Genomic DNA, 22,068 nt, shown 5'->3' on the forward strand with positions numbered 1-22,068 from the left:
TATTTTCAAAAATAAGTAAAAAAAAAAAAAAAAAAAGATACAATTTTAGGATAAACAGCCATCTTAAACGTAAGATAAGTAAATATGGCTTTCACAGAATATTATTATATTGATTATTCAAATGCTTTCGAAATAAATATATATATATATATATTGCATTAAATGTTATGTAATTTCTATATATAGCATTTATAGAGTAATATATATATATATAATAGAGTATATATTTGTAAACTTAAACCGAAAATAAAACGTTCCTGTACAAATGTTCAAGTACTTTCGTGAGGAGCCATATTTACACGGAATATTTCAAAGTTGTTACATACGATCGTAATAATCGAGTCTCACTGAAAATGAAATCAGGTAAAGAACGGTTACATTCGAAGAATAACAGACGACGAGGTGAAGTCCCTGGCACTGGAAATAGCCGGTACCAACGTCACGACAACGTATATCTTCTGCCCACGTGCACCCCAGAAAGCCCTCGGCATTAAACTTCCATTTCTCATCATGATTATCAAGAACATGAAGAAGTACTTCACGTTCGAGATAACAGTAAATTTTTCACGTGAACGATTTGGTGCCTCCCTTTGCTTTTCCATTGTATTTTTTTTTTTTTTTTTTTCTTTTTTTTATTACAAGAATAACAACCAGACCGTGGACTTTTACGCATTTCATCGGGTAATTCGAAGGTGTAAAGATTCATGTAAAGTACACTGCATGTGAAAACGCGTAAAAATCATTTGCATTGGTAATTTTACAATAATTTTTACATCTATATCATAATGTTACGCGTTCGTGTAATTCTGAAGATGCATGAAAGTCCACAGTTCGCGAGCAATGACATTTCGTAATAGCGAAACTATGCAGATGAAGTATGTTGTTGTTCTTGGTTCGATAGATACTCGACAACAAGGATATGCACAGACGATTTCGAGTGAGCAACTTTGAAAGTACCACTCGAGTTCGACCGTTCTGCACGTCAATGCCGATCGGCCTATGCCCCGGCTGGAATCAGATTCAATTTAATCTAGCGGATTTCACGCGCAGAGCGTACGGAACAAATTATATCGAGACTACGCGCATCCAAATCCACGCAAACTGCAGGATTCGACGTATCTATTTTGCAGACAGGTAGGAAATTAATTATTGATTCCATTTGTAATTCAAATCTGCGTCCAGTGACAGGCACAATATTTCTATCGTTTGTGGCAGAATGATATTTTTGCAGGTACAGGTATTTTTCATTTTCTGTAAATTTATATATATATATATATATATATATGTTATCATTTATTACTGGCTCTTTCATTACTTCAATGACAATGATAATTATTGATAATAGTTTCATTGTTGGTTGCTTACTTTTTTACAAGTATAAAACTTGCCATACCCATAATCTAAATATTTGTTACATCAAACAGACTCTATGCAGAAAACGAACTGCCCGAAGAGTTTAAACTCTTCAAGCCACTTCAGCGAGTGAAATGCGTACAAGAGGACGACGAGAAAGAAAAGGATTTCACACAGGAAGAAATTGAAATTCCAAACGACGTACCGCCTATGATGCCTGATATAGAAGAACCAGCTGATATTCCGCAGATATGGGAAGAACCATTAGAAAATAATCTGCCATTCGAAGAGCAGTTTGTTCCCCTAGAAGAGTTTATGCCGACTCTGAACGAACAGGAAAGAGAGGAACAGGAAAGAGAGGAACAGGAAAGAGAGGAACAGGAAAGAGAGGAACAGGAAAGAGAGGAACAGGAAAGAGAGGAACAGGAAAGAGAGGAACAGGAAAGAGAGGAACAGGAAAGAGAGGAACAGGAAAAAGAGGAACAGCAAAGAGAGGAAGAGCAAAGAGAGGAAGAGCAAAGAGAGGCACAGCGAAGAGAGGAACAGCAAAGAGAGGAACAGCAAAGAGAGGAACAGCAAGGGGGACAGGAAGAGCTTCTTGAAGAAATCGAATACGAAGATGATGAAATTGATGAACAACTTATTCGTGAAGTATATCGTGGATACGACCCGGATGATGAAGCCAATGGAGAACGAATTCACGACGACGAATTCGAATATAGAGTTCCATAGAATTGAGAAGTTTTTGATTTCGTGTAAATACGATGAATAAAGTGTCTACGTTTCTGTGACTTGAAATAGCGCCCAAATAAATTTCGTTGTTAATAAATAAATTGAAATCTAAGAAATTCTGTCGGTTTATTTTTTTTTTTGCTTGATGTTTGATTTTATAATACTCAATAGAAAAGTATATCGGTTGATAACTATCCCAGAAATTTACATTTGGAAAATATTCGCGGAGAACATAGATAAAGTATATATATAGTGGATAGACATAAGTACAAACATGGATAATTTCTTTCATTCATTATTTATACTTTATACAGCGGTTTCAGTTAAAAAATATACTTCCATCTGATATTCAATACTAATTACAAAAAGAGAAAATTACGGACCGTTACTTTTTTGCGAAACAATAAAATCGCCATTGGTACATATGATACAAATAAAAAATATGAAATAAAAACTCAACCAGTGTTTAGTTATGGTACGTCGTAGTCATCGTCTTCTCTTTTCCTCTTCATGGACTCTTCGACTTCTACTTTGACAGGAGGCATTGTTTGCCCTGAGGAAATCTGTATTTTTGGTTTACCTACTTGTGCTTTTACAGTGCCTCCTCCAGCCGTAGCTGTAAATTTCAACGTTTAACACAAATAGGATACTTAAAATAACAAATTTTAATATTACCACACCATTAATTTTATATCTTACATATTTGTGTTCTTAGTGAAATATGGATAGAGGGAACAGATGTTTGGGAATGTAAGGCTCTGAAAGGATCTGTGGAGCAATACATAATTGATTGTTCCTAACATACTTTTACCTTTTTTTCCATCACTTACCTGTTGAAAACTTCAGCACCGGTTTTGGCATAGAAATACTTTGAGTTCTGGCAACCGTTGCAAGTGTGCCTGGCCTCTTGACTATAGAAAGACCTGATTTATTACTTTCAACTTTGATTTTGGATTGACCACCTTGGATGTTGTTTCCGACCAAAGGATGTAACGGTTTTCCAACAATCTTTTTCGTCACATTTTTAAGTTTGTAATTCGTTGCATTCAAACAAAATCTGTCAGGTGGTAATCTTAAGCCAGTGTTCGACTTGACAAATGGAAGTGGCACATTGTTTTTCGCTCGAGCAACATCTAATAACACGTCTCTTGGCGGCGGATTTGTGAATGTACGCTCTAACTGCATCTTAACTGCCAACCTAACATCATCTAAATCGATGAACTTCTTTTTAGCATGATTTGCATAAATTCTACTGTCGTCCAATATGCAAGTAACATAACCTGCAAAATATAAACCAATCATTTTATAACTTATTGTTTCTTACTATAAAACTATAAAATGAAAAGTGGTATACATGCACGATTATATATCTATAATATTCATATTGTTTTAAGTAAAATACAAAATACGTACGATACGTAAATTCGAGCAATTGGTTTATAACCTTCGGTTCGTAATCTGTAATCCCCATGTCTTTCATAATTGACATTATAACTTGGGCATCCTTCGGAATATGTTTCACGTGGCTCATGGTTTTCGCTTTCTCCGTCATTTTTTAAAAATAATACTCTTATAATTGCACTTTCCACAACAATTCGTAATCACAATTGTACATGTTTTAGGTTAGCGTCCGACAGACAATTGTGAAGTACGCGCCATTGTTCACGCAGTGCTGCCACCCATAAAGTGTGAATTTTCGAGAGTTTAAAAGGTCGATTTACAATTTTAAAAGTTCGTTATTCACACATTTAATTAATTACTATCATTTGTTACCGTCGTCAGTTTTATTATTAGATAAATGTTTTCGAGGAATGACGAGCAAGAGAGAAGAGACGTGATGTTTAAAAATGATACGAATTTCTTCGTTGTTAGTATGGCAATCATTGAGACAACTTGTGGCACGTTTCAATTGAATTTGGTTACTCAGTTCGTGGCTTGCCATCAAACTGTCTTGGAGAGTTTTCGCTACAGGAATTATATATCGTATAAAATTCAAAATGAACATCACATCAGCAGGTAAATTATCTGTTTTCAATGTAACAATATAGCGTATGTCTAAATTTTATTATCTACAAATTTATTGGTACATTTTTATACTGTATTTGGTTATCACACATGCAATGATTTGCAAATCTTGTAGTTCATAACCTATAGATTTGTATTTGAATTAAATACAATGATGTATTTTGTACAATGTGTATTTTGTTAACAAACATTGTTTTACGATCCGTGTATTTTTTAGTTAATTCGATTTATTGATCTTGATTACTCTATTTTCAGCTGGCATCATTTCCCTCCTTGAGGAGCCAATGCCAGAACTGAAGGTGTTTGCTTTGAAAAAGCTGGATATGATAGTCGATGAATTTTGGCCTGAAATTTCCGAGGCCATAGAAAAGATGTAAGTAATTTTTATTGTACTACTTATTTCTTTATAACTGATTTTGTTTGATAAGTGTTTTAATAAAACATTTTCTTTTTTATTCAAGTGAGATTCTTCATGAAGACAAATTATTTCCTCAACACGACTTGGCTGCACTAGTTGCTAGCAAAGTGTATTATCATCTAGGAAGTTTTGAAGATTCTTTGACTTATGCTCTAGGAGCTGGGGAACTCTTTGATGTTAATGCTCGCAATGAATATGTTGATACTACTATAGGTATTAGCAGTATTTTATTGGCTACTATTTTTAAATATTATTTAAATTATATTTTGCAATGAGAATATTTACTTTTGTATTATTTCAGCTAAATGCATTGATTATTATACTCAACAACGCGTGTTGGAAGCTGAGGGGAAACTGCAATTAAACAGCAAAGGAATCGATCCGAGATTAGAAGGAATTGTAAACAGAATGTTTCAGCGATGCTTAGATGACAATCAGTATCGTCAAGCTCTGGGTCTTGCTCTGGAAACAAGAAGAATGGATATCTTTGAAGCTGCAATCATGCAATCAGTGGGTTGAATGTTAACTTATGTAAGTAATATAGGCGATAAGAAAATTTATGCTCATTAATGTATTTATTGCAGGATGATGTTAGTGGCATGCTGTCCTATGCGTTTCAAGTTGTTATGAGCCTCATTCAAAATCGTGGCTTCCGTAATACTGTACTTCGTTGCTTAGTAAGCCTTTACCGTAACCTGGGAACACCGGACTATGTTAATATGTGTCAGTGTTTGATATTCCTCGACGATCCACTGGCTGTTGCTGAACTTCTAGACAGACTGAGCAAAGGCTCACAGGACTGTGTTCTTATGGCCTATCAAATCGCATTTGACTTGTACGAATCAGCAACTCAACAGTTCCTTGGTCGTGTTCTACAAGCGTTGAGAGCAACTGCTCCTATTCCGGGAGCCCTTATGGTTAAACCAATTGTAAAACCAGCTGTGAAACCAGCCACTGAGGCTAGCTCTTCAGAGCCGGCAGCTGCAGAGACTGAAAACAATAGTAATACAGCAGCTCCTGAGGAGAAATCTCAACGTAGCGTTGAAAGTTTGGTAAGTTTTAAAAATAAAATAGTACATACGCACTGACATAACATGCAGTAATGTAAATTTGTTAATTTATCGTTTCGTTTGTTTAGAATACCGAGGAACGTGAGCAACAGGAACGCGTGGACGCTTTGTCAAGTATATTAGGCGGAGAAATTTCTATCGATTTGCATCTTCAATTTCTAATTCGCAGTAATCATACCGACATGTTGATATTGAAAAATACTAAAGATACTATACGTGTGTCTATTTGTCATACTGCCACAGTAATCGCGAATGCGTATATGCATTCTGGAACTACTAGCGACCAATTTTTAAGGTAAATATACTTCATTATATTCAATTTAACCAGATTATATTTTTAAAAGATGTCTTTACGTTTTATTTTATTTCTTCGTCATATTTTAGAGATAATTTAGAATGGTTGGCTAGAGCTACAAACTGGGCAAAATTAACAGCAACAGCCTCCTTAGGGGTAATTCACAGAGGCCACGAACAAGAAGCCTTAGCCCTAATGCAGTCTTATCTTCCACGAGATACCGGCGCGGGAGCTGGTTACTCCGAAGGAGGTGGCTTGTACGCATTAGGACTCATTCACGCAAACCACGGCGCAGCAATTACGGATTATCTGCTTGGTCAGCTGAAAGATGCACAAAACGAGGTACAGTAGTCTATTGAAACATATTGCGATTGCGAAGTCAATTTAGTACTAAAATAGATTTAGCATTAAATCAGACGATAAGAAATTTCAGCTAATTTTGTTCGATAAAATATCTTTAATCTTTTTCCGCCTATTCTTCTTTCGAATCTATGAAAAGTTAGAGTTTCAGATATTATATTTCTTTACAGCAAATGTAGTGTTGTTTGTTTATCTCAGCTTGCTATTTACAATCTGCAATGATTTCCTTACAGATGGTACGTCACGGAGGCTGTTTAGGATTGGGTCTAGCCGCAATGGGTTCACACAGGCAGGATGTGTACGAACAATTGAAATTCAATCTTTATCAAGATGACGCTGTTACTGGCGAGGCTGCGGGCATCGCTATGGGCATGGTCATGCTGGGATCAAAGTCAACCCAAGCAATTGAGGATATGGTTGCGGTAAGTAAGAAATAAAAATTCTTTTGCACGGCTATTAGTTGTAATAAATAAATCAAGTGCTATTTATTTCTCAACGTGAACAAGAATTTCACACACAATTAAACTACGCGTAGAGAATAATTTTACCCAAGGGCGAAGGGTGAACTGCTTCTAGTTTTGAAATGGTAGGTTCCTTTAGCTCTGTGAAAGAAATTAGTTCGTATTAGCATCAGATAATTCAGTCGACATCAGTCCCTAACTAACATTAATTTAGACCTTGTGATTACTTAGCTTTTTGTTATTTTTCATCCAATTTAATTTTATCATGAAGTAGAAAGTAAAGTTAAACGCTCAAAGTTTTAGCTTTTCAATAGAGATTATTACAAGCCAATGACACCCAACGATTTGAATATACATTATACTGCCATTTATAGTTCTTATACTGATACTATTTGATGACTTTTTAAGACAATAATAAATTAAACTCACAATTAAAAGAGTAAGATCTACCCAAAGATTCTATTAAGTATTTGCGTTCTACGCGTTTGAATGCACAAAAATTCACAATTAACAGTAGTAAAATAAAATTTACCTTGGATCGAGAGTAGGACCACCCATGTATGCCTTTGCACCATTGTCAGTTGTACCTAGGAAACCTTTAGAATTCGTCACAGACTCACTGTAGTATTGGTAACTGCGTCCATGCGCGCAGGATCCTACATCCCCAAAGTATTGAAACTTTATTTTTGAAACTTTTGGAGTTTCTTCAATTCTGGTGGTGGGTGTACTTTGCTTACCGAACATATCATTTGTGCATCCTGGTTGATACCTCCCATCGTTGGCGAAGAAGTCGGAGGTACCGATAGAGATATCCAAACCTAGCAATCCGGCACATGTGTGAACAGCTTGAACGTTTCGTGCGTCCGTTTTGTCAACTCTCTCCCCCGGCCCTTTGTTTTCGAACATTGGCTTGGCTGGGTCGAGAGCTGTAATCGCAAATATTTCACGATAATTTTTTATATAATATTTTGAATATTTGGTTAAATATTTTTTTACATAATATTTTAAATACTTTGTTAAATATTTTTTTGTATAATATTTTAAATATTTTGTTAAATATTTTTTTGTATAATATTTTAAATATTTTGTTAGATATTTTTTTATATAATATTTTAAATATTTTGTTAAATGTTTTTTTGTATAATATTTTAAATATTTTGTTAGATATTTTTTTATATAACATTTTAAATATTTTGTTAAATATTTTTTTTATATAATATTTTAAATATTTTGTTAAATATTTTGTTAGATATTTTTTATATAATATTTTGTTAAATATTTTTTTGTATACTTTAAATATTTTGTTACAATGAATGAAACAAGAATCGAAGAGTATAGGAAAAGGATACTTCACATCCGATGTTTCATTATATCACACTTTAAAATGTAGGGGGAAAAAAAAGGAATCTGTCAAGTTTTCCTCATCTTCAATTGGAGTTTCGAAATTTGCATAAGATTCTTCGTTCACTTCAATTCTCTTCCCTCAACATTTCTTTCCACGTATTTTCTCTCACGTTACGATGATCTAAATATATCCTCTATATTTAGAATCATTTATCTTTTAATTAATCGTTCATTGATTGTCTTCAATCCAATAAATCTGCTCTGTTGTTTCCAATCTCGCACGAAGATCTATAATCCTCGATTATTATTTCGCGTAGGATTAATAGATAATAATAACACGTTTTGTTTGTGATAATTAGAACTGCGAAACTATTAAATTTATTATAAACGTAAAGACAGTATTAAGTACTTGGCGTACTAATTTCTTTGCTAGAATTAGATCGTACGGAATGTTGGATAATTTTTTTGAAAATTATTTCGATCAAATTTGCACCATTATTTTCGATCAAAGTGAGCACCGTTTACATCCACGACATTCTTTCAATGAATTCTCAAAGTTTTGGCTTTTCAAAAGCGATAAACGTTGAGTGAGAAAGGTTTTTGAACGTGAGAATGATCCCGAACTTTCGGGAAGATGAGAATCTGTTAGAGAAATCTGAGGAATAGTAACTTAACACTGAAAGTTTCCGTACAATAATTTATAAAGTGTCGATTAGACAAGAATGAAATTCGAAAATTTGCCAAGGATATCGAACGATAAACGATCTTCAGTCAAGTTGAATTAGCAACGTTGAATGAACACGAATCCACGTTCTAACACAGGGAGATATTGAGTCAGTTTTCTCGATGAAGCAAATTTGCCACGTCCTCTGTTTCTTTATTGTTACTCACCGATAACTTCCGCGACATTGCCAACTTTTCTCGCGCTGAGGCCGGCGACGTGTGCACCGAGGGAGTGCCCGACAATCTTCAAGTTAGTGGTTTGCAAGCCGGCCTTAGAACGCAGGAAATTGACGAAAGCTGCCACGTGGTCGGCGACAGATGGTACGCTCTTCACAACGCGAGAATAAATCACGTTGTCCGCTATTTGACTCCAATCGACCACGATGACATTGCTGTTCCACACTTTGATGAAAGCTGCGAAACGAAATCAATTAGTACGCGAGATAATTACAGCGTTTTGTAATTATTCTCGGTAAGGAACGTAAGGACTTTGAAGTTGGTAAAAGTAGGGATAAAAATTAGTAAATAATAAATATTGAGACAGTCACGGGAAGAGTGTTATTAATTGATAAACATGGATGGAGAATGATTTTGTAAGTTTAGTATTCATCACGAGTGGGAAATGAAACATTCCCCAAAAAATCAATTGATCGGATCTGAAATTGTCGATGCTGAGCAACTGATTGATTTCAAACGTCGATTGAAACTTACCATTGCGAACGAGAGTGCATGATTCTGACGAACCCGAGGAAGTCCAACCGTGGGTGACTATGATGGTTGATTTCTTCGCGTCCCAATCGCTATTTCGAACAGAGTTCACGTCGTTCAGTATCAGGGCCTGGCCTTTTTTTGGATTATACCTGGAATGAAAATTGCATTTTATTTGAAGAGTGAGTAAGAGAATGACAGTTGTTTCTCTAAAAGAAAAAAAAAAAAAAAAAAAGAAGTTGTCTAATTCCATTAGTGTGAAACTAGATAAAATTCAATTACATATCCTTATGAATGAAACTTATGAGGAAAAATTATTTGACTCGAATGAATAATTAAGAATTGTGAAACCGTCAAAATGACTGAATTTTTACGATTATTTAACATTGAAATACTCTTGAAAGAATTGAATTTTGCGCGAGAGGAGGAACGAATTTGTATCACAATCCCTAAATTAATTATATTATATGTAATGCATATTATTTATATTATATATTATAATTATGTTATGTATAATGTATGTTATTTATATTATATATTTTAATTATATTTATATTATATATTATATCATATTATATATAATTATATTTATATTGCTATATATCATATTATTATATATAATATTATTATATTATATATAATTATATCATATATCATATAATTATATATAATATTATCATATTATATATAATTATATTTATATAATTATGTTTATATTATATATTACATTATATATATTATAAAATATTTTTATTTATATTTTATTTATTAATATTTTAAATTATATTTATATTAAATATATTATATTTATATTGTATAATATATTAAATTATATATTATATTAATTATATTATATTTATATTATATAATATATTATATATATTTTATGATATATTATTTTTTTTTATTATATATTATATTATATAGAATTTATGATATATTATTTATATTATTTATTATATTATATTATATATAATATAATTATATTATCGGACACGAAATTTGCATAAACTTAGCAATGATCACCAAGAAAAGTATTTTTTCCGTAAATTGGAAAATTAGCGAAGGTACTGACCGTGTGAAAAGTGTGAAAGTGATCGTGTTGATGTCTGTTCCCAAAGTGTTCAGCTCCTCCGTAGACAGCGGTGTATGATCGAGTAGAACGAAGTACGGTGCTCCTTGCTCGGTCGGGAAAATCGTGTAATTGCTCTGCGACAGCATCGTGAGCATCGTGGGATAAACTGGAAAAGGACAATCGTCTCTCGTCAATTCACAATTAACTGAACTTCCATTTTGCACCGATTCACAATTTCAACCTTCGATTTCGATTTCGGGAAAGTTGCAGTGGCGAAAACGAGCGCGCAACGCGATCGAGCAATTTAAAAACATTAAGCAATTAAGCATTTAAAAACATTTGAAATATGAAAATCTCAGATTAAAAAAAAAAAAAAAAAAACGCGTCCAAAGTGGCGCGAGAATTAACAAATTTCAGTTACGATCGAGTAGAAAAGAAAAAATACACAGAAATCCACAAATTATGATTGCCACGGGATTTAAAGAGGTTTTCAAGATACGAACGTAGCGCTAACGACGCGTTGACCATTTTGTCGGCTATACGATCGCTATACGTGGCGAGATGTGGTCGTGACTTCTTTGCTTTCGCGTTTCACGGCGTTCCTTTTATAGGTTTAAGGGAAACAATAGGTTGTCCACTCGATCGCTGCACCGTTGATAAGTCACTGATACACATTGGCTGACGAACGATCACCGATTCACACACTCGCAAACACACCGCTGCGAATAGTCAGGAAAAATAGCCAGCGGATTTTAGTCTTAACGTAAGCGCGGTCTTAAATGAAATGATTTCCCCCCTTGAATGTCACATTCGTTCTCGCAACACTTTGGAAATTTATTTATTTTTATGTATCATGATGTGGCAGACTTTCTTCTCGTGTTATCTTTGTAATATTTAGAATATTTAAATTTTAATAATAATATATGTTATATATTAAATAATAATATATGTTATATATGAAATTTTAATAATAACAATAATATATATGTTATATATTAACATTAAAATTTTAATAATAACTATATATTAACTATATATTAACTATATATTATGTATTAACATTAAAATTTTATTACTAACAATAATATATGTTATATATTATATTTTAATAATAACAATAATATACGTTACATATTAAATTTTAATATTAACAATAATATATGTTATATGTTAAATTTTAATAATAACAGTAATATATGCTATATATTAACATTAAAATTAATATTATATATTAACTATATATTAACTATATATTATATATTAACATTAAAATTTTATTACTAACAATAATATATGTTATATATTATATTTTAATAATAACAATAATATACGTTACATATTAAATTTTAATAATAACAATGATACATGTTATATATTAAATTTTAATAATAACAATAATACATGTTATATATTAAATTTTAATAATAACAATAATATATGTCTTGTTATTTTAATAATAACAATAATATATGTTATATATTATTATATATTATATTTAGAATATTTAAATAGTAATATATATTATATAATAATATAATAAAATATCTATATTATTTATAATATATATTATATTCATATTATAGTAACAGTGTAATATTTTATGTATTATTAATTACTTTGACAGTAGTATTCAAAACAGAGTGCTCAGATTTTGACATTAAGCGAGCAACAGTTCACAAAATTCAAAATTCATAATATGGAAATGAATACTTTTCGATTTTTGGAGTAACATTTTGATCATGGAGATGTTCATCATCTCTCTGGTAATTTGCTAGATCCGTGCTCGATAAAAAACACGGTGACTTCGAAGCAATAAGGTGATCATCCAGACGTCTTTTAACTTCATCGGATGTTGTAAATTTCGCATCTCTTCGGGAATGTCGCAGAAACTTAGAGAAATAAAAATTAGGGACCGTAAGTCTGACAAATAAATGTCAAAGCGAGGAAGAATTTCGTTTGGACCTATTTCGTCGGAATAGAGGATTCCCTTGACAAATTGACGATTCTTTTCTCGCTGAGTTTCGTCGTTTGAGTTCGACAATTGTTGCCGATGGACAATTATTTCTCCTGGATTTATTTCGTGATAGCTGCTTCTTCTGGATTTAACAGTTTCGCCCTTCTTTGCGTGGTTTTGCTCAATCGATGTTGCAGCCTTCATCTTGTTCTTGCTTCGAATGGTCATAAAATAAACCATTTTTCGCTATTTAACTATTTGATATACGACGTGTCCCGAATTTTAGGTGACAAAATTTAATATACTGTGTATATTATTTTATTTTTTATATTTATTTAATATTTTTTTCATTTTGTTATATTTTATTTATTATTTTATTTCTTATATTTATTAAATATTCTTTTCATTTTATTATATTTTATTTATTACTTTATTTCTTATATTTATGAAATATTCTTTTCATTTTATTATATTTTATTTATTATTTTATTTCTTATATTTATGAAATATTTTTTTCATTTTATTATATTTTATTTATTAAATATTTTATTATATATATATTTTATTTATTAAATTTTTTTTTATCTTATATTTTATTTATTATTGTATCATATTATTTTATTTCTTATATTTATTAAATATTGTTTTTATTTTATCATATTTTATTTATTTTATTATAATATTTTATTTTTTTATTTTATTTTTTTATTTTATTATTTTTATTTACCCGAATCTAAATGTCGAAACCTCAACGAAAACATACAGAGGGCCAGCAAAAAGCCAAGGAAAAAGAGGTTTGCTCCGTTTTAGAGAAACTCGCGAAAGGGAATTTTGATTTTTCTCGTTTGTTCAGAAGATGAAATCATAGCTGCAGCGCCAGAAGGAACAATGTCCAGCTCTGAACAGAGTGTTCAGTGTACGACGTAATGCTTGCATTGCTGCAAATGACCAGCCGTTTGAATCAGTATCTTCGTTAAATAAATGACTTGATATTGCGAGGCGATATTGCATGATAGTAACATGGACGACGAAGCAGACGATAACGGTCAACAAATGCAAATAAATAAATGAAAGAACAATATTCTTACAGGGATTACTCATCGTCGTTTGCTCTTTCTCAAAAACAATTGACATTTGCCTGTTACGTGTATCTAGAAATGTATTTTCAAATATATGGAAATATTTTTAAACATTCTGAAAAATATATATTTTAAAAGATTTAATTCACTTGCCAGCGAAGTCGCCTGAATTGTGAAAATCATCGCAATTGCAAAAGCTCGCGATAAATTTATTTTTTATTTTATACTTCTATCGTAGTTTTATTTTTTCATCATATTTAATTTGTGTTTCTATGGTTAAGAGACCGGAGATTATTTGGCTATTATGAAAAGAGGTCGTGAGTGCTTTTTTATGTTACTCTCTTATGTGTTGGAAATGAGTTTTTGATAACTACGCAGAGATAAACTAATTTATCACTGGTCCCCGATTATGTAGCGTGTCGATAATATTTCGTTTCTTTTATTCAACTCGTCATTAGATAGTAATTAGAATACAGAGTATTTTATAGGTTCGTCCTACAGTTTTAAATTGTCTTTTTAACCTTCTTCGAGGAATGAGACGAATTTCGAAATTCTCTGTCGTTATGCGACTATAATTATTGGGCCTACAGCACACTAATTTCTTATGGTATTTTGTACATTTTTCTTTGACGCGACTTCTTTAATTTAATGTGATAATTAATTTAGATTTGTTCCGAACTTGACCAACACAGTCGTCGTAATCGAATCTCTTAAAGTGTTTTTATAAATACGTTTCATATGCTGAAGTAGGGGTAATTTTATTTTTTGAAAATTGTGAGAATTCTAACTGTTAGAAAAATTTTTCTCTTTCGACCAGATCGAAATCTGCTGCACCGTTTTGTTGGAAAGAAAAAAAAGGAGAATGGACTTTAGAGTTTAAACGTTAGAATTTCTCGAATTTTAATAAATAACGAAACAATATTTAATAAGTCACGAAAGAAATTTTAAATGCTTCTAGAAAATGTGTTCCTCTCGTGTTGGATCATTTCGCAAAACGATCGAAAATCTTGTTTCATCTTCAATGAATTTACATCTCACTTTCATTAAGTAAAATTTTAATTTCTTTTATACTTATTAATTTGAATTTCTTTTATACTTATTAATTTACATCTCACTTTCATTAAATAAAATTTGAATTTCTTAATTATACTTATTAATTTTAATTTCTTTTATAATTATTCACTGTAATATAATTACTAGATATTAGCAAATATGCTGATTCTGCATTTCATTTTATTTTTCAAATTTCATTAATTACTGATGCAATTCTAATTCTTAATTTCATTTTATATTCGCTAATTTATTATAGTTGTACCATGCGTGTTCAAACTTCAGAAGATATCGCGCGAGTGAGTTTCTTGTCGCGCGTTGCGAGCTGGCGTAAGATTTTCAGATAATATCGATCAGAAAGCTCGTGTTACGTGTATTTTTGTCGTGCATTTGCGATTCTTCAAAGTGTTACAGTCTTTTAAGTTCGAGCTCGGTATCTCTAGAAGCTGTTACCATTTTTCTTTTTTAATTTTTTTCTTCTTGCTAAAAGCGTGGAAATTAAAAACGACAAGTGTAATGGAGAAGTGTGTTCTTGAGATCCCAGGTTTTTATACGTTTTCATAATACGACGAGCAGATTACGAGAGACGTGTTGGAAAAGAAAACTATGCGAGCGTCGAGAGAAATGATCTTTCGCAATTTTATTTCCTTTCGAAAATGCGAGGAATCCAACGGTTGCTTGAACGAAGGATGTGTCGAGGAATTGTTATGTGATTTTGCAACAATTTTGTTGTATAATTATTATGTAAACAAATACATAAATTATTAATATATATATATATATACAAATTATAATTATATTATGTAATATATATAATATAATAAATAAGTATATAATTATTTATATATATTTATATATTTATTACATAATTATTTATATTATTATAATATAACATATTATATATTATATATGTTCTATAATTATAATGTACACTATTTATATATATTATTTAATTTTATTATATTTAATTATGTTATATATATTAATTATTTATATTATTATATTATGATATATTATATATTATATATATTCTATAATTATAATGTATACTATTTATATATATTATTTAATTTTATTGTATTTAATTATGTTGTATATATTAATTATTTATATTATTATATTATAATATAATAATTGTTATATTATACTATATTTATATAATTATATTATCTAAGTATATAATTATATATATTATTTATATATAATACATTTTGTATTATATATAATACAATTAATAAGTATACAAAATATTAAGTAATAGTAAAAAATAGTATAAATAATAGTAAAAGTAATATATATAAATAATATATAATAATATAAAGTAATATATAATATTTAATATATATTATAATGATAGTATAAATAATAGTAAAAAATAGTATTAAAATATTAATTAAAAAAATATATTGCAAAGATAATAACAATCTAAATTTTTTTTCGAGAGAGAAGGAGGCACGAAGCACAAATTAAATCCCCCTGTATTAATCTATTTGCACATTTTTAAAAGAACATCCCTTTCTCTCTCTCTCTCTCTTTTATCGCCATTAACATGCAGGCTCTTAACTTTCTTTTTTTCACCCTTTCACTCTTTGGTTTATATCCATTGGTTCTTTTTTCCTCGTTTCTCGTTTCCCACGGCTAATCCATTCACTTTTTCACCGAAGTGCACTCTAAAACTATCCACGCGTGCACTCCAACGTATTCACGTTGTACATATTCCTTGTAAAACTTCATTTTCATTCGGAGAATCGATTTAAGCGTATCGATTTGCTTTGAAACGGGCTTTGCTTCAATCCCGACTGTTTCGTTTTTCTCGCACTTTTAATAAATTTTCCAGCCAATTTTCGAATTCAGAAGAGTCGCGGATCGATTTAATTGAATCGATAAAAGAAATGATCCATTTTGAAAGAAGTATAGAAATTAGAAAATATTTGTTCGTCTGCAAATTAAAAGACACTTCTCCGTGATATCTGCAAACTGTGTCGAGATATAGATATTTAGATCAATAATTATTAATCACGTAATTAGATTGACAATGAACAATCAGTGTGATTTTCGTTTTGAAACAAGCGAAAGATTTGGAACGTCAACGTGTTAATGTTACGAGTAAACATTAATGTTAATAATAATAAAGGAACAAACTGATAGATGTAAAAATTGCAAGAAACATTTTCGAGAATGAAAATTCTCAGAAAATGCGATATACGATAAATCCACAATGCGTAGGAAAATATTAGTTTAGTTGTTAGATAGCTGAACGTCGAATTGATATCTGTAATAATTTCACACGCTCTGGAGATTGGTGAAATAGAATTGAAAACATGATTCATGAATTTCAAAATTACTACTCTGCGCTGAGAGCCGAAAGATTATGATTGCACAATCATTTATTTATTTATTACAGTGGAATGATCGAGTTGTTTGGAAAGATCTTTGGAGATTAGATTTTAGGGAATTGTTTGCATTGCTAGGGAATGATTCATTATGAATTTCTGCCTAAAAGACGAGATGCTGAATTTGGATACATATATCACTTCTAGTTGGATATTAATCGTTTGTAGACTCACGTTCTATCTCTTTGCCATTGAAATTTAGGTTAGTAGAGGTTTATTTTGATGCAAATGATTAAACAAGATGTGGGGCCATTGAAAAGTAACATTGATGAATATTAGACAGAGGATATTGGATCTTGATCAATCTCTTAATTGATCACTTAATTCTTAGATGTGAAAAGCTCCTTTTAATTTAAGGATTTAAATTAAATTACCCAATCAAATCCTTAAAAATTAATTCAATTTCTGAGGATTTGATTCGTAATTGAGAATCTAGATCAGATATTTCTTCAGTCGTCCTTTTTTTCCACAAGATTATCTACTTTCTACTAAATTTTATTTTATCTTAATTTTGTTAATTTAATTTAACTTGACGGTGTAGTTTAGGAGAAGGAATTACACACATGTACCACAAAATTGTATTATTTACTGATTAACTTAAAAGAAGAAAATAATTTATAGTTTATAATTTGCAGTTTGAATGATAGTGTGAAATTATAAATGTTATATTATTATGAATATTATTTATTATAATATTTATTATTTATTATTATAAATGTTAGATACTATGAATATTATTTGTTATAATATTTATTATTTATTATTATAAATGTTAGATACTATGAATATTATTTATTATAATATTTATTATTTATTATTATAAATGTTAGATACTATGAATATTGTTTGTTATAATATTTATTATTTATTATTATAAATGTTAGATACTATGAATATTGTTTGTTATAATATTTATTATTTATTATTATAAATGTTAGATACTATGAATACTGTTTGTTATAATATTTATTGTTTATTATTATAAATGTTAGATACTATGAATATTATTTATTATAATATTTATTGTTTGTTATTATAAATGTTAGATACTATGAATATTATTTATTATAATATTTATTGTTTATTATTATAAATGTTTGATACTATGAATATTATTTATTATAGTATTTATTGTTTATTATTATAAATGTTAGATACTATGAATATTATTTATTATAGTATTTATTGTTTATTATTATAAATGTTAGATACTATGAATATTATTTATTATAATATTTATCGTTTATTATTATAAATATTATATAATTATATATTATACAATAAATATATTTACATATAATTTAATTTAATTAATTATACATTATACAATAGTATAAATATGCATAAAATAAATATACAACAATAATCTGGAATATATTATATGCCTATACGTGTACAATATTATATACAATACATATACATTAGACATGTATTAATATACGTAATATATATATATTACTTTTTAATGTATACACACACACACACACACACACATTAATACATTTTATATATATCTAATAATTTATTAAAGATTAAACAAAAGTAATGCAATTAAACAAAACCCGCTTTGAAAAAAGGGAAAACACTATTTCAATACGTTCCATTTAGATGAAATCCAACACAGTTTCGCGAAGAAAATTCATCGTATATAATTGTTTCACGAAATGCTTCAAGATGCTGTTGTGATCCTACGAGTAATTCTCAATGTTTTTCAGTATGCCCAAGAAACGCAGCACGAGAAGATCCTCCGAGGATTAGCCGTGGGTATCGCGTTCACTATGTACGGCCGTTTGGAGGAAGCTGATCCTCTGGTCTCTTCACTTTGCGCCGACAAGGACCCGATCCTTCGAAGGAGTGGCATGTACACGTTGGCGATGGCCTATTGTGGAACCGGAAACAATCAGGCCATCCGGAAGCTGCTGCACGTTGCTGTAAGTTTTCATAAAGCAAAGCTGCTCTCTCTCTCTCTCTCTCTCTCTCTCTCTCTCTCTCTCTCTCTCTCTCTCTCTCTCTCTTTTTCACGCGTGTCATTTTGTTTCCTACACGCAGTCTCGTTTTTGATTTACCGACGATGACGATTAGATACGACGGTTATTCGATTTATTTTGAATAAAATACAGTAAGCGACAGTGAAAATATGCATAAATAAAATATGCACGCAGTTATTGTGATTGATTGAGTTTCACAATCGTGTAGATCAACGGATATAAATAATCGTGTTGAAGACGGTGAGGAACGATTAGTATCGGCGCGTCGCGCGATTAGAATTTTTTATGAAGATTTTATTTGTTTATCGATTGTTTTAAATTAGATTAAATTTTTTCGAGCGTATCGAAGTTGTGTGAAAAATTGATTTGTTGAATTTGTTCGAGTCACTGATCAATTGCGATTAATTATGGCAAAAATGTTTAGAACGCTCGAGAGAATTTATTAGCGAAGAGTTATTATTTATCCATCGAGATATTATTTGCTAAGGAATGGAACAATAAATTTTTCGATTTCTTTTTCACTTCGGAATCTTAGTCAAACAACGAATAATTTCTTTCCTTAAATAGATCATATCCTCATACTTTCACATGAACTCGTGTGATATAATTTTTCGTCAAATTTTTACTTTAAGAATACAATTAGGAGATCAAGCTGATTTTCGTAAATTCAACTATGTTTCTGTTAATTATTAACATACGTAGGATTCTAATAGTCTACGAGTACTCGCTCGAAGCGTGAATATTAAAAAAAAAAAAAAAAAAAAATCTTGAACGAAACGAGTGTAAATTGTTTCGCTTCAAGTGCTGTCTCGTGTTCTCAAATGTCGTTTTTAATCACTGTAAAAAATTCAATTAGAGTTGTTACATTTTTGCGTAATGTAAACTCCTTAACATAACTTTCTTATCAGAATTATTACAGAGTTATTGCATTCTTTCTTCCTTCAAGAGAGCGAGAGATAGATTGAAATAATTCTACGAAACGAGACTGAAATTGAATTTTTCAGCGTGACGTGGATTACATGGATCAGTAGAAAATATTGTTTATATTTGGAAAAATGAATGTAACTGAAAGATAGTTGTGATACCGGGATGAATCTAACGCGTCAAGGTGTAAAATTTCTTGTCCAGATTAATTTCGATGATCGACGACGATAGTGATGACAACTAATATCAGCTATTTCTTTTCTTTTTTTTTTTCTTCGTACAGAGACGATAAGTAATATTACTTAATTCCATTAATCATTTAATACTATTTAATACATATAATTTCAAATGTTAGATGCAGAAGTAGAACACTCTGATTTTCAATCGTTCGCGTCATTTTCGTTGTTTATCGATCTTCCTTAATGGAAAATTAATGTCAGTTCTTCAGGAAAAGATTAAAACTATTATATATATATATATATATATATATATATATATATATATATATATCGGTCAAGGTGAGAGTATTTTTTGATCAAACGTAGCTATTGAAAAAATGATTAAATTCTTGCTAAATAGTTCGTGAACTATTGATGATTAAATTATCAGAATAACTATTGAATTAATTTCTTAGCAACAAATTTAAATTACAAATGATCGATTATTTCGCCTTTACTAATTAGTAAAAGATTAAGTTTTTGGTAAAAAGTCAAGTTGTTGTAATTATTGAATTAGTGATATCATTGTTAAAAAAATTGAATTCTAAATAATATATATTATTAGGAATATGTAAGTATATAACAATATGTATTATTAGGAATTATAAATAATAATAATGTTAAAGGAATTATAATATATAATAATATATATTATTAGGAATTATAAATAATAATAATGTTATAAAAATAATAATAATATATATTATTAGGAATATATATTATTAATATATATTATTAGGAATTATAAATAAAATAATGTTATATAAATTATAAATAATAATAATAGTGTTATATAAATAATAATAATGTTATAGAAATAGTAATAATAATATATATTATTAGGAATTATAAATAATAATAATGTTAAACTACTTAAACTTAAAAAATTAATTTTTAAATACCAATTAGTAAAAATGTCTAACTCTGTCTTCCACTACGTGAAACCTGAATCAACAAACGTGAGAAATCTCAATTTCTACCGCAACGAATGAATTCGTTGATTTAATAACGAAAGTATCAAATCGTCAAACAGTTTCTCGTAAAATCAATTCCATGCAATAAATAGTCAAAGGTTATATTAAATTAACAGTAATATAATAGTAAAGTGTAACGGTAATAGCATTGAAATAAAGATTAATTTTTTTATTAGGCAAAAAGGTCAAGGTTATTACAAGTTGTTAAATTATCGAGAATAGTGAAATAATTATTAGAAAAATCGAGTTCTCGGTAAAACGTCGAAATTATTGTAAATCACGACTAAAGTAATGATGTATTAAATCAGAGGTGGCTGACTGGCGGCCGTTGCCCCCTCCAATGCATCGATCTCGGTGGAGGGGGTAATGATGGCGTACAGGAAAGTAGGGACAAGTCGCCAATTATTAGCTTACTCTGTATTAAACTATCAAAAAATTGATTCCTAGCAATTAGTAAAAATTCCAATATACAATTACGAAATCTGAAACCAACAAACGTGAGAAATCTCAATTTCTACCGGAGAGTGAAATGAAGATTTCTCAGAATTAACGAGAAAATGTGAATCTGTCGCAAGATCAATTCTACGTAATATTACAGAAATATTATGTTCTTTCAGGTCTCGGACGTGAACGACGATGTTCGACGAGCCGCGGTCACTGGTCTGGGATTCTTGCTGTTCAGGTGAGTACCACTAAAGAATACTTAACTTCGTTGAATATGGGGCCGAAGTATGCGAATTCCTCGACGCGGCCCAGGTTCGTGTCGACGTACCTTTCTTTTCGGAAGTTCTCGCGCACGTCGTCGACATAACCATGCATTTAATAACGTCATCGAGAGGTTCTCGTAAATATCTGAAATCAGACGAGAGAAAAAAAAAAAAAAAGAGGCATTGAGACGGAGTGATTTCGTGTTTCGAGATTGCG

General features: G+C 30.1%; 4 protein-coding genes across 5 annotated transcripts in view; 2 read left to right on the forward strand and 2 right to left on the reverse strand.

Annotated features, from left to right (window-relative positions):
• LOC122531884 (golgin subfamily A member 6-like protein 22) overlaps positions 1 to 2,204 on the forward strand; it is a gene marked incomplete at its 5' end in the record, with an annotated part of 3,475 nt that extends 1,271 nt beyond the window's left edge. The window contains 3 exons of the mRNA XM_043660157.1: positions 364 to 555; positions 902 to 1,134; positions 1,425 to 2,204. Coding sequence (XP_043516092.1) covers positions 364 to 555; positions 902 to 1,134; positions 1,425 to 2,085 — 1,086 coding nt within the window. The remainder of the gene's footprint in view (positions 1 to 363; positions 556 to 901; positions 1,135 to 1,424) is intronic.
• A 160-nt stretch (positions 2,205 to 2,364) lies between these two features.
• Positions 2,365 to 3,758, reverse strand: LOC122531882 (transcription initiation factor TFIID subunit 9). 2 transcript variants are annotated; one of them, XM_043660156.1, is made up of 3 exons: positions 3,499 to 3,758; positions 2,916 to 3,365; positions 2,365 to 2,695 (listed from the first exon to the last, which is right to left on the reverse strand). In XM_043660156.1, exons 1-3 carry the CDS (start codon positions 3,635 to 3,637, stop codon positions 2,556 to 2,558), a joined length of 729 nt encoding a protein of 242 aa, XP_043516091.1. In that variant the 5' UTR covers positions 3,638 to 3,758; the 3' UTR covers positions 2,365 to 2,555. The 2 variants fall into 2 exon arrangements, with proteins under 2 accessions (XP_043516091.1, XP_043516090.1); XM_043660155.1 differs by having other exon boundaries at positions 2,365 to 2,701; positions 3,499 to 3,757.
• Positions 3,759 to 3,964: 206 nt separating this feature from the next.
• LOC122531877 (26S proteasome non-ATPase regulatory subunit 1) lies at positions 3,965 to 21,854 on the forward strand. The gene is made up of 10 exons (XM_043660149.1): positions 3,965 to 4,101; positions 4,366 to 4,483; positions 4,572 to 4,741; positions 4,830 to 5,038; positions 5,113 to 5,580; positions 5,667 to 5,893; positions 5,983 to 6,235; positions 6,487 to 6,675; positions 18,756 to 18,971; positions 21,762 to 21,854. The coding sequence occupies exons 1-10, from the start codon at positions 4,083 to 4,085 to the stop codon at positions 21,828 to 21,830; spliced, it is 1,938 nt and encodes a 645-aa protein (XP_043516084.1). The 5' UTR covers positions 3,965 to 4,082; the 3' UTR covers positions 21,831 to 21,854.
• Positions 6,714 to 11,231, reverse strand: LOC122531881 (pancreatic triacylglycerol lipase-like). The gene is made up of 7 exons (XM_043660154.1): positions 11,068 to 11,231; positions 10,565 to 10,730; positions 9,493 to 9,641; positions 8,950 to 9,195; positions 7,452 to 7,640; positions 7,247 to 7,370; positions 6,714 to 6,855 (listed from the first exon to the last, which is right to left on the reverse strand). The coding sequence occupies exons 1-7, from the start codon at positions 11,090 to 11,092 to the stop codon at positions 6,798 to 6,800; spliced, it is 957 nt and encodes a 318-aa protein (XP_043516089.1). The 5' UTR covers positions 11,093 to 11,231; the 3' UTR covers positions 6,714 to 6,797.
• Positions 21,855 to 22,068: the final 214 nt, after the last annotated feature.

The sequence above is a fragment of the Frieseomelitta varia genome, unplaced genomic scaffold, assembly GCF_011392965.1.
Source record: "Frieseomelitta varia isolate USP_RPSP 00005682 unplaced genomic scaffold, Fvar_1.2 scaffold_421, whole genome shotgun sequence".
In the NCBI taxonomy this organism is placed as follows: Eukaryota; Metazoa; Arthropoda; class Insecta; order Hymenoptera; family Apidae; genus Frieseomelitta; species Frieseomelitta varia.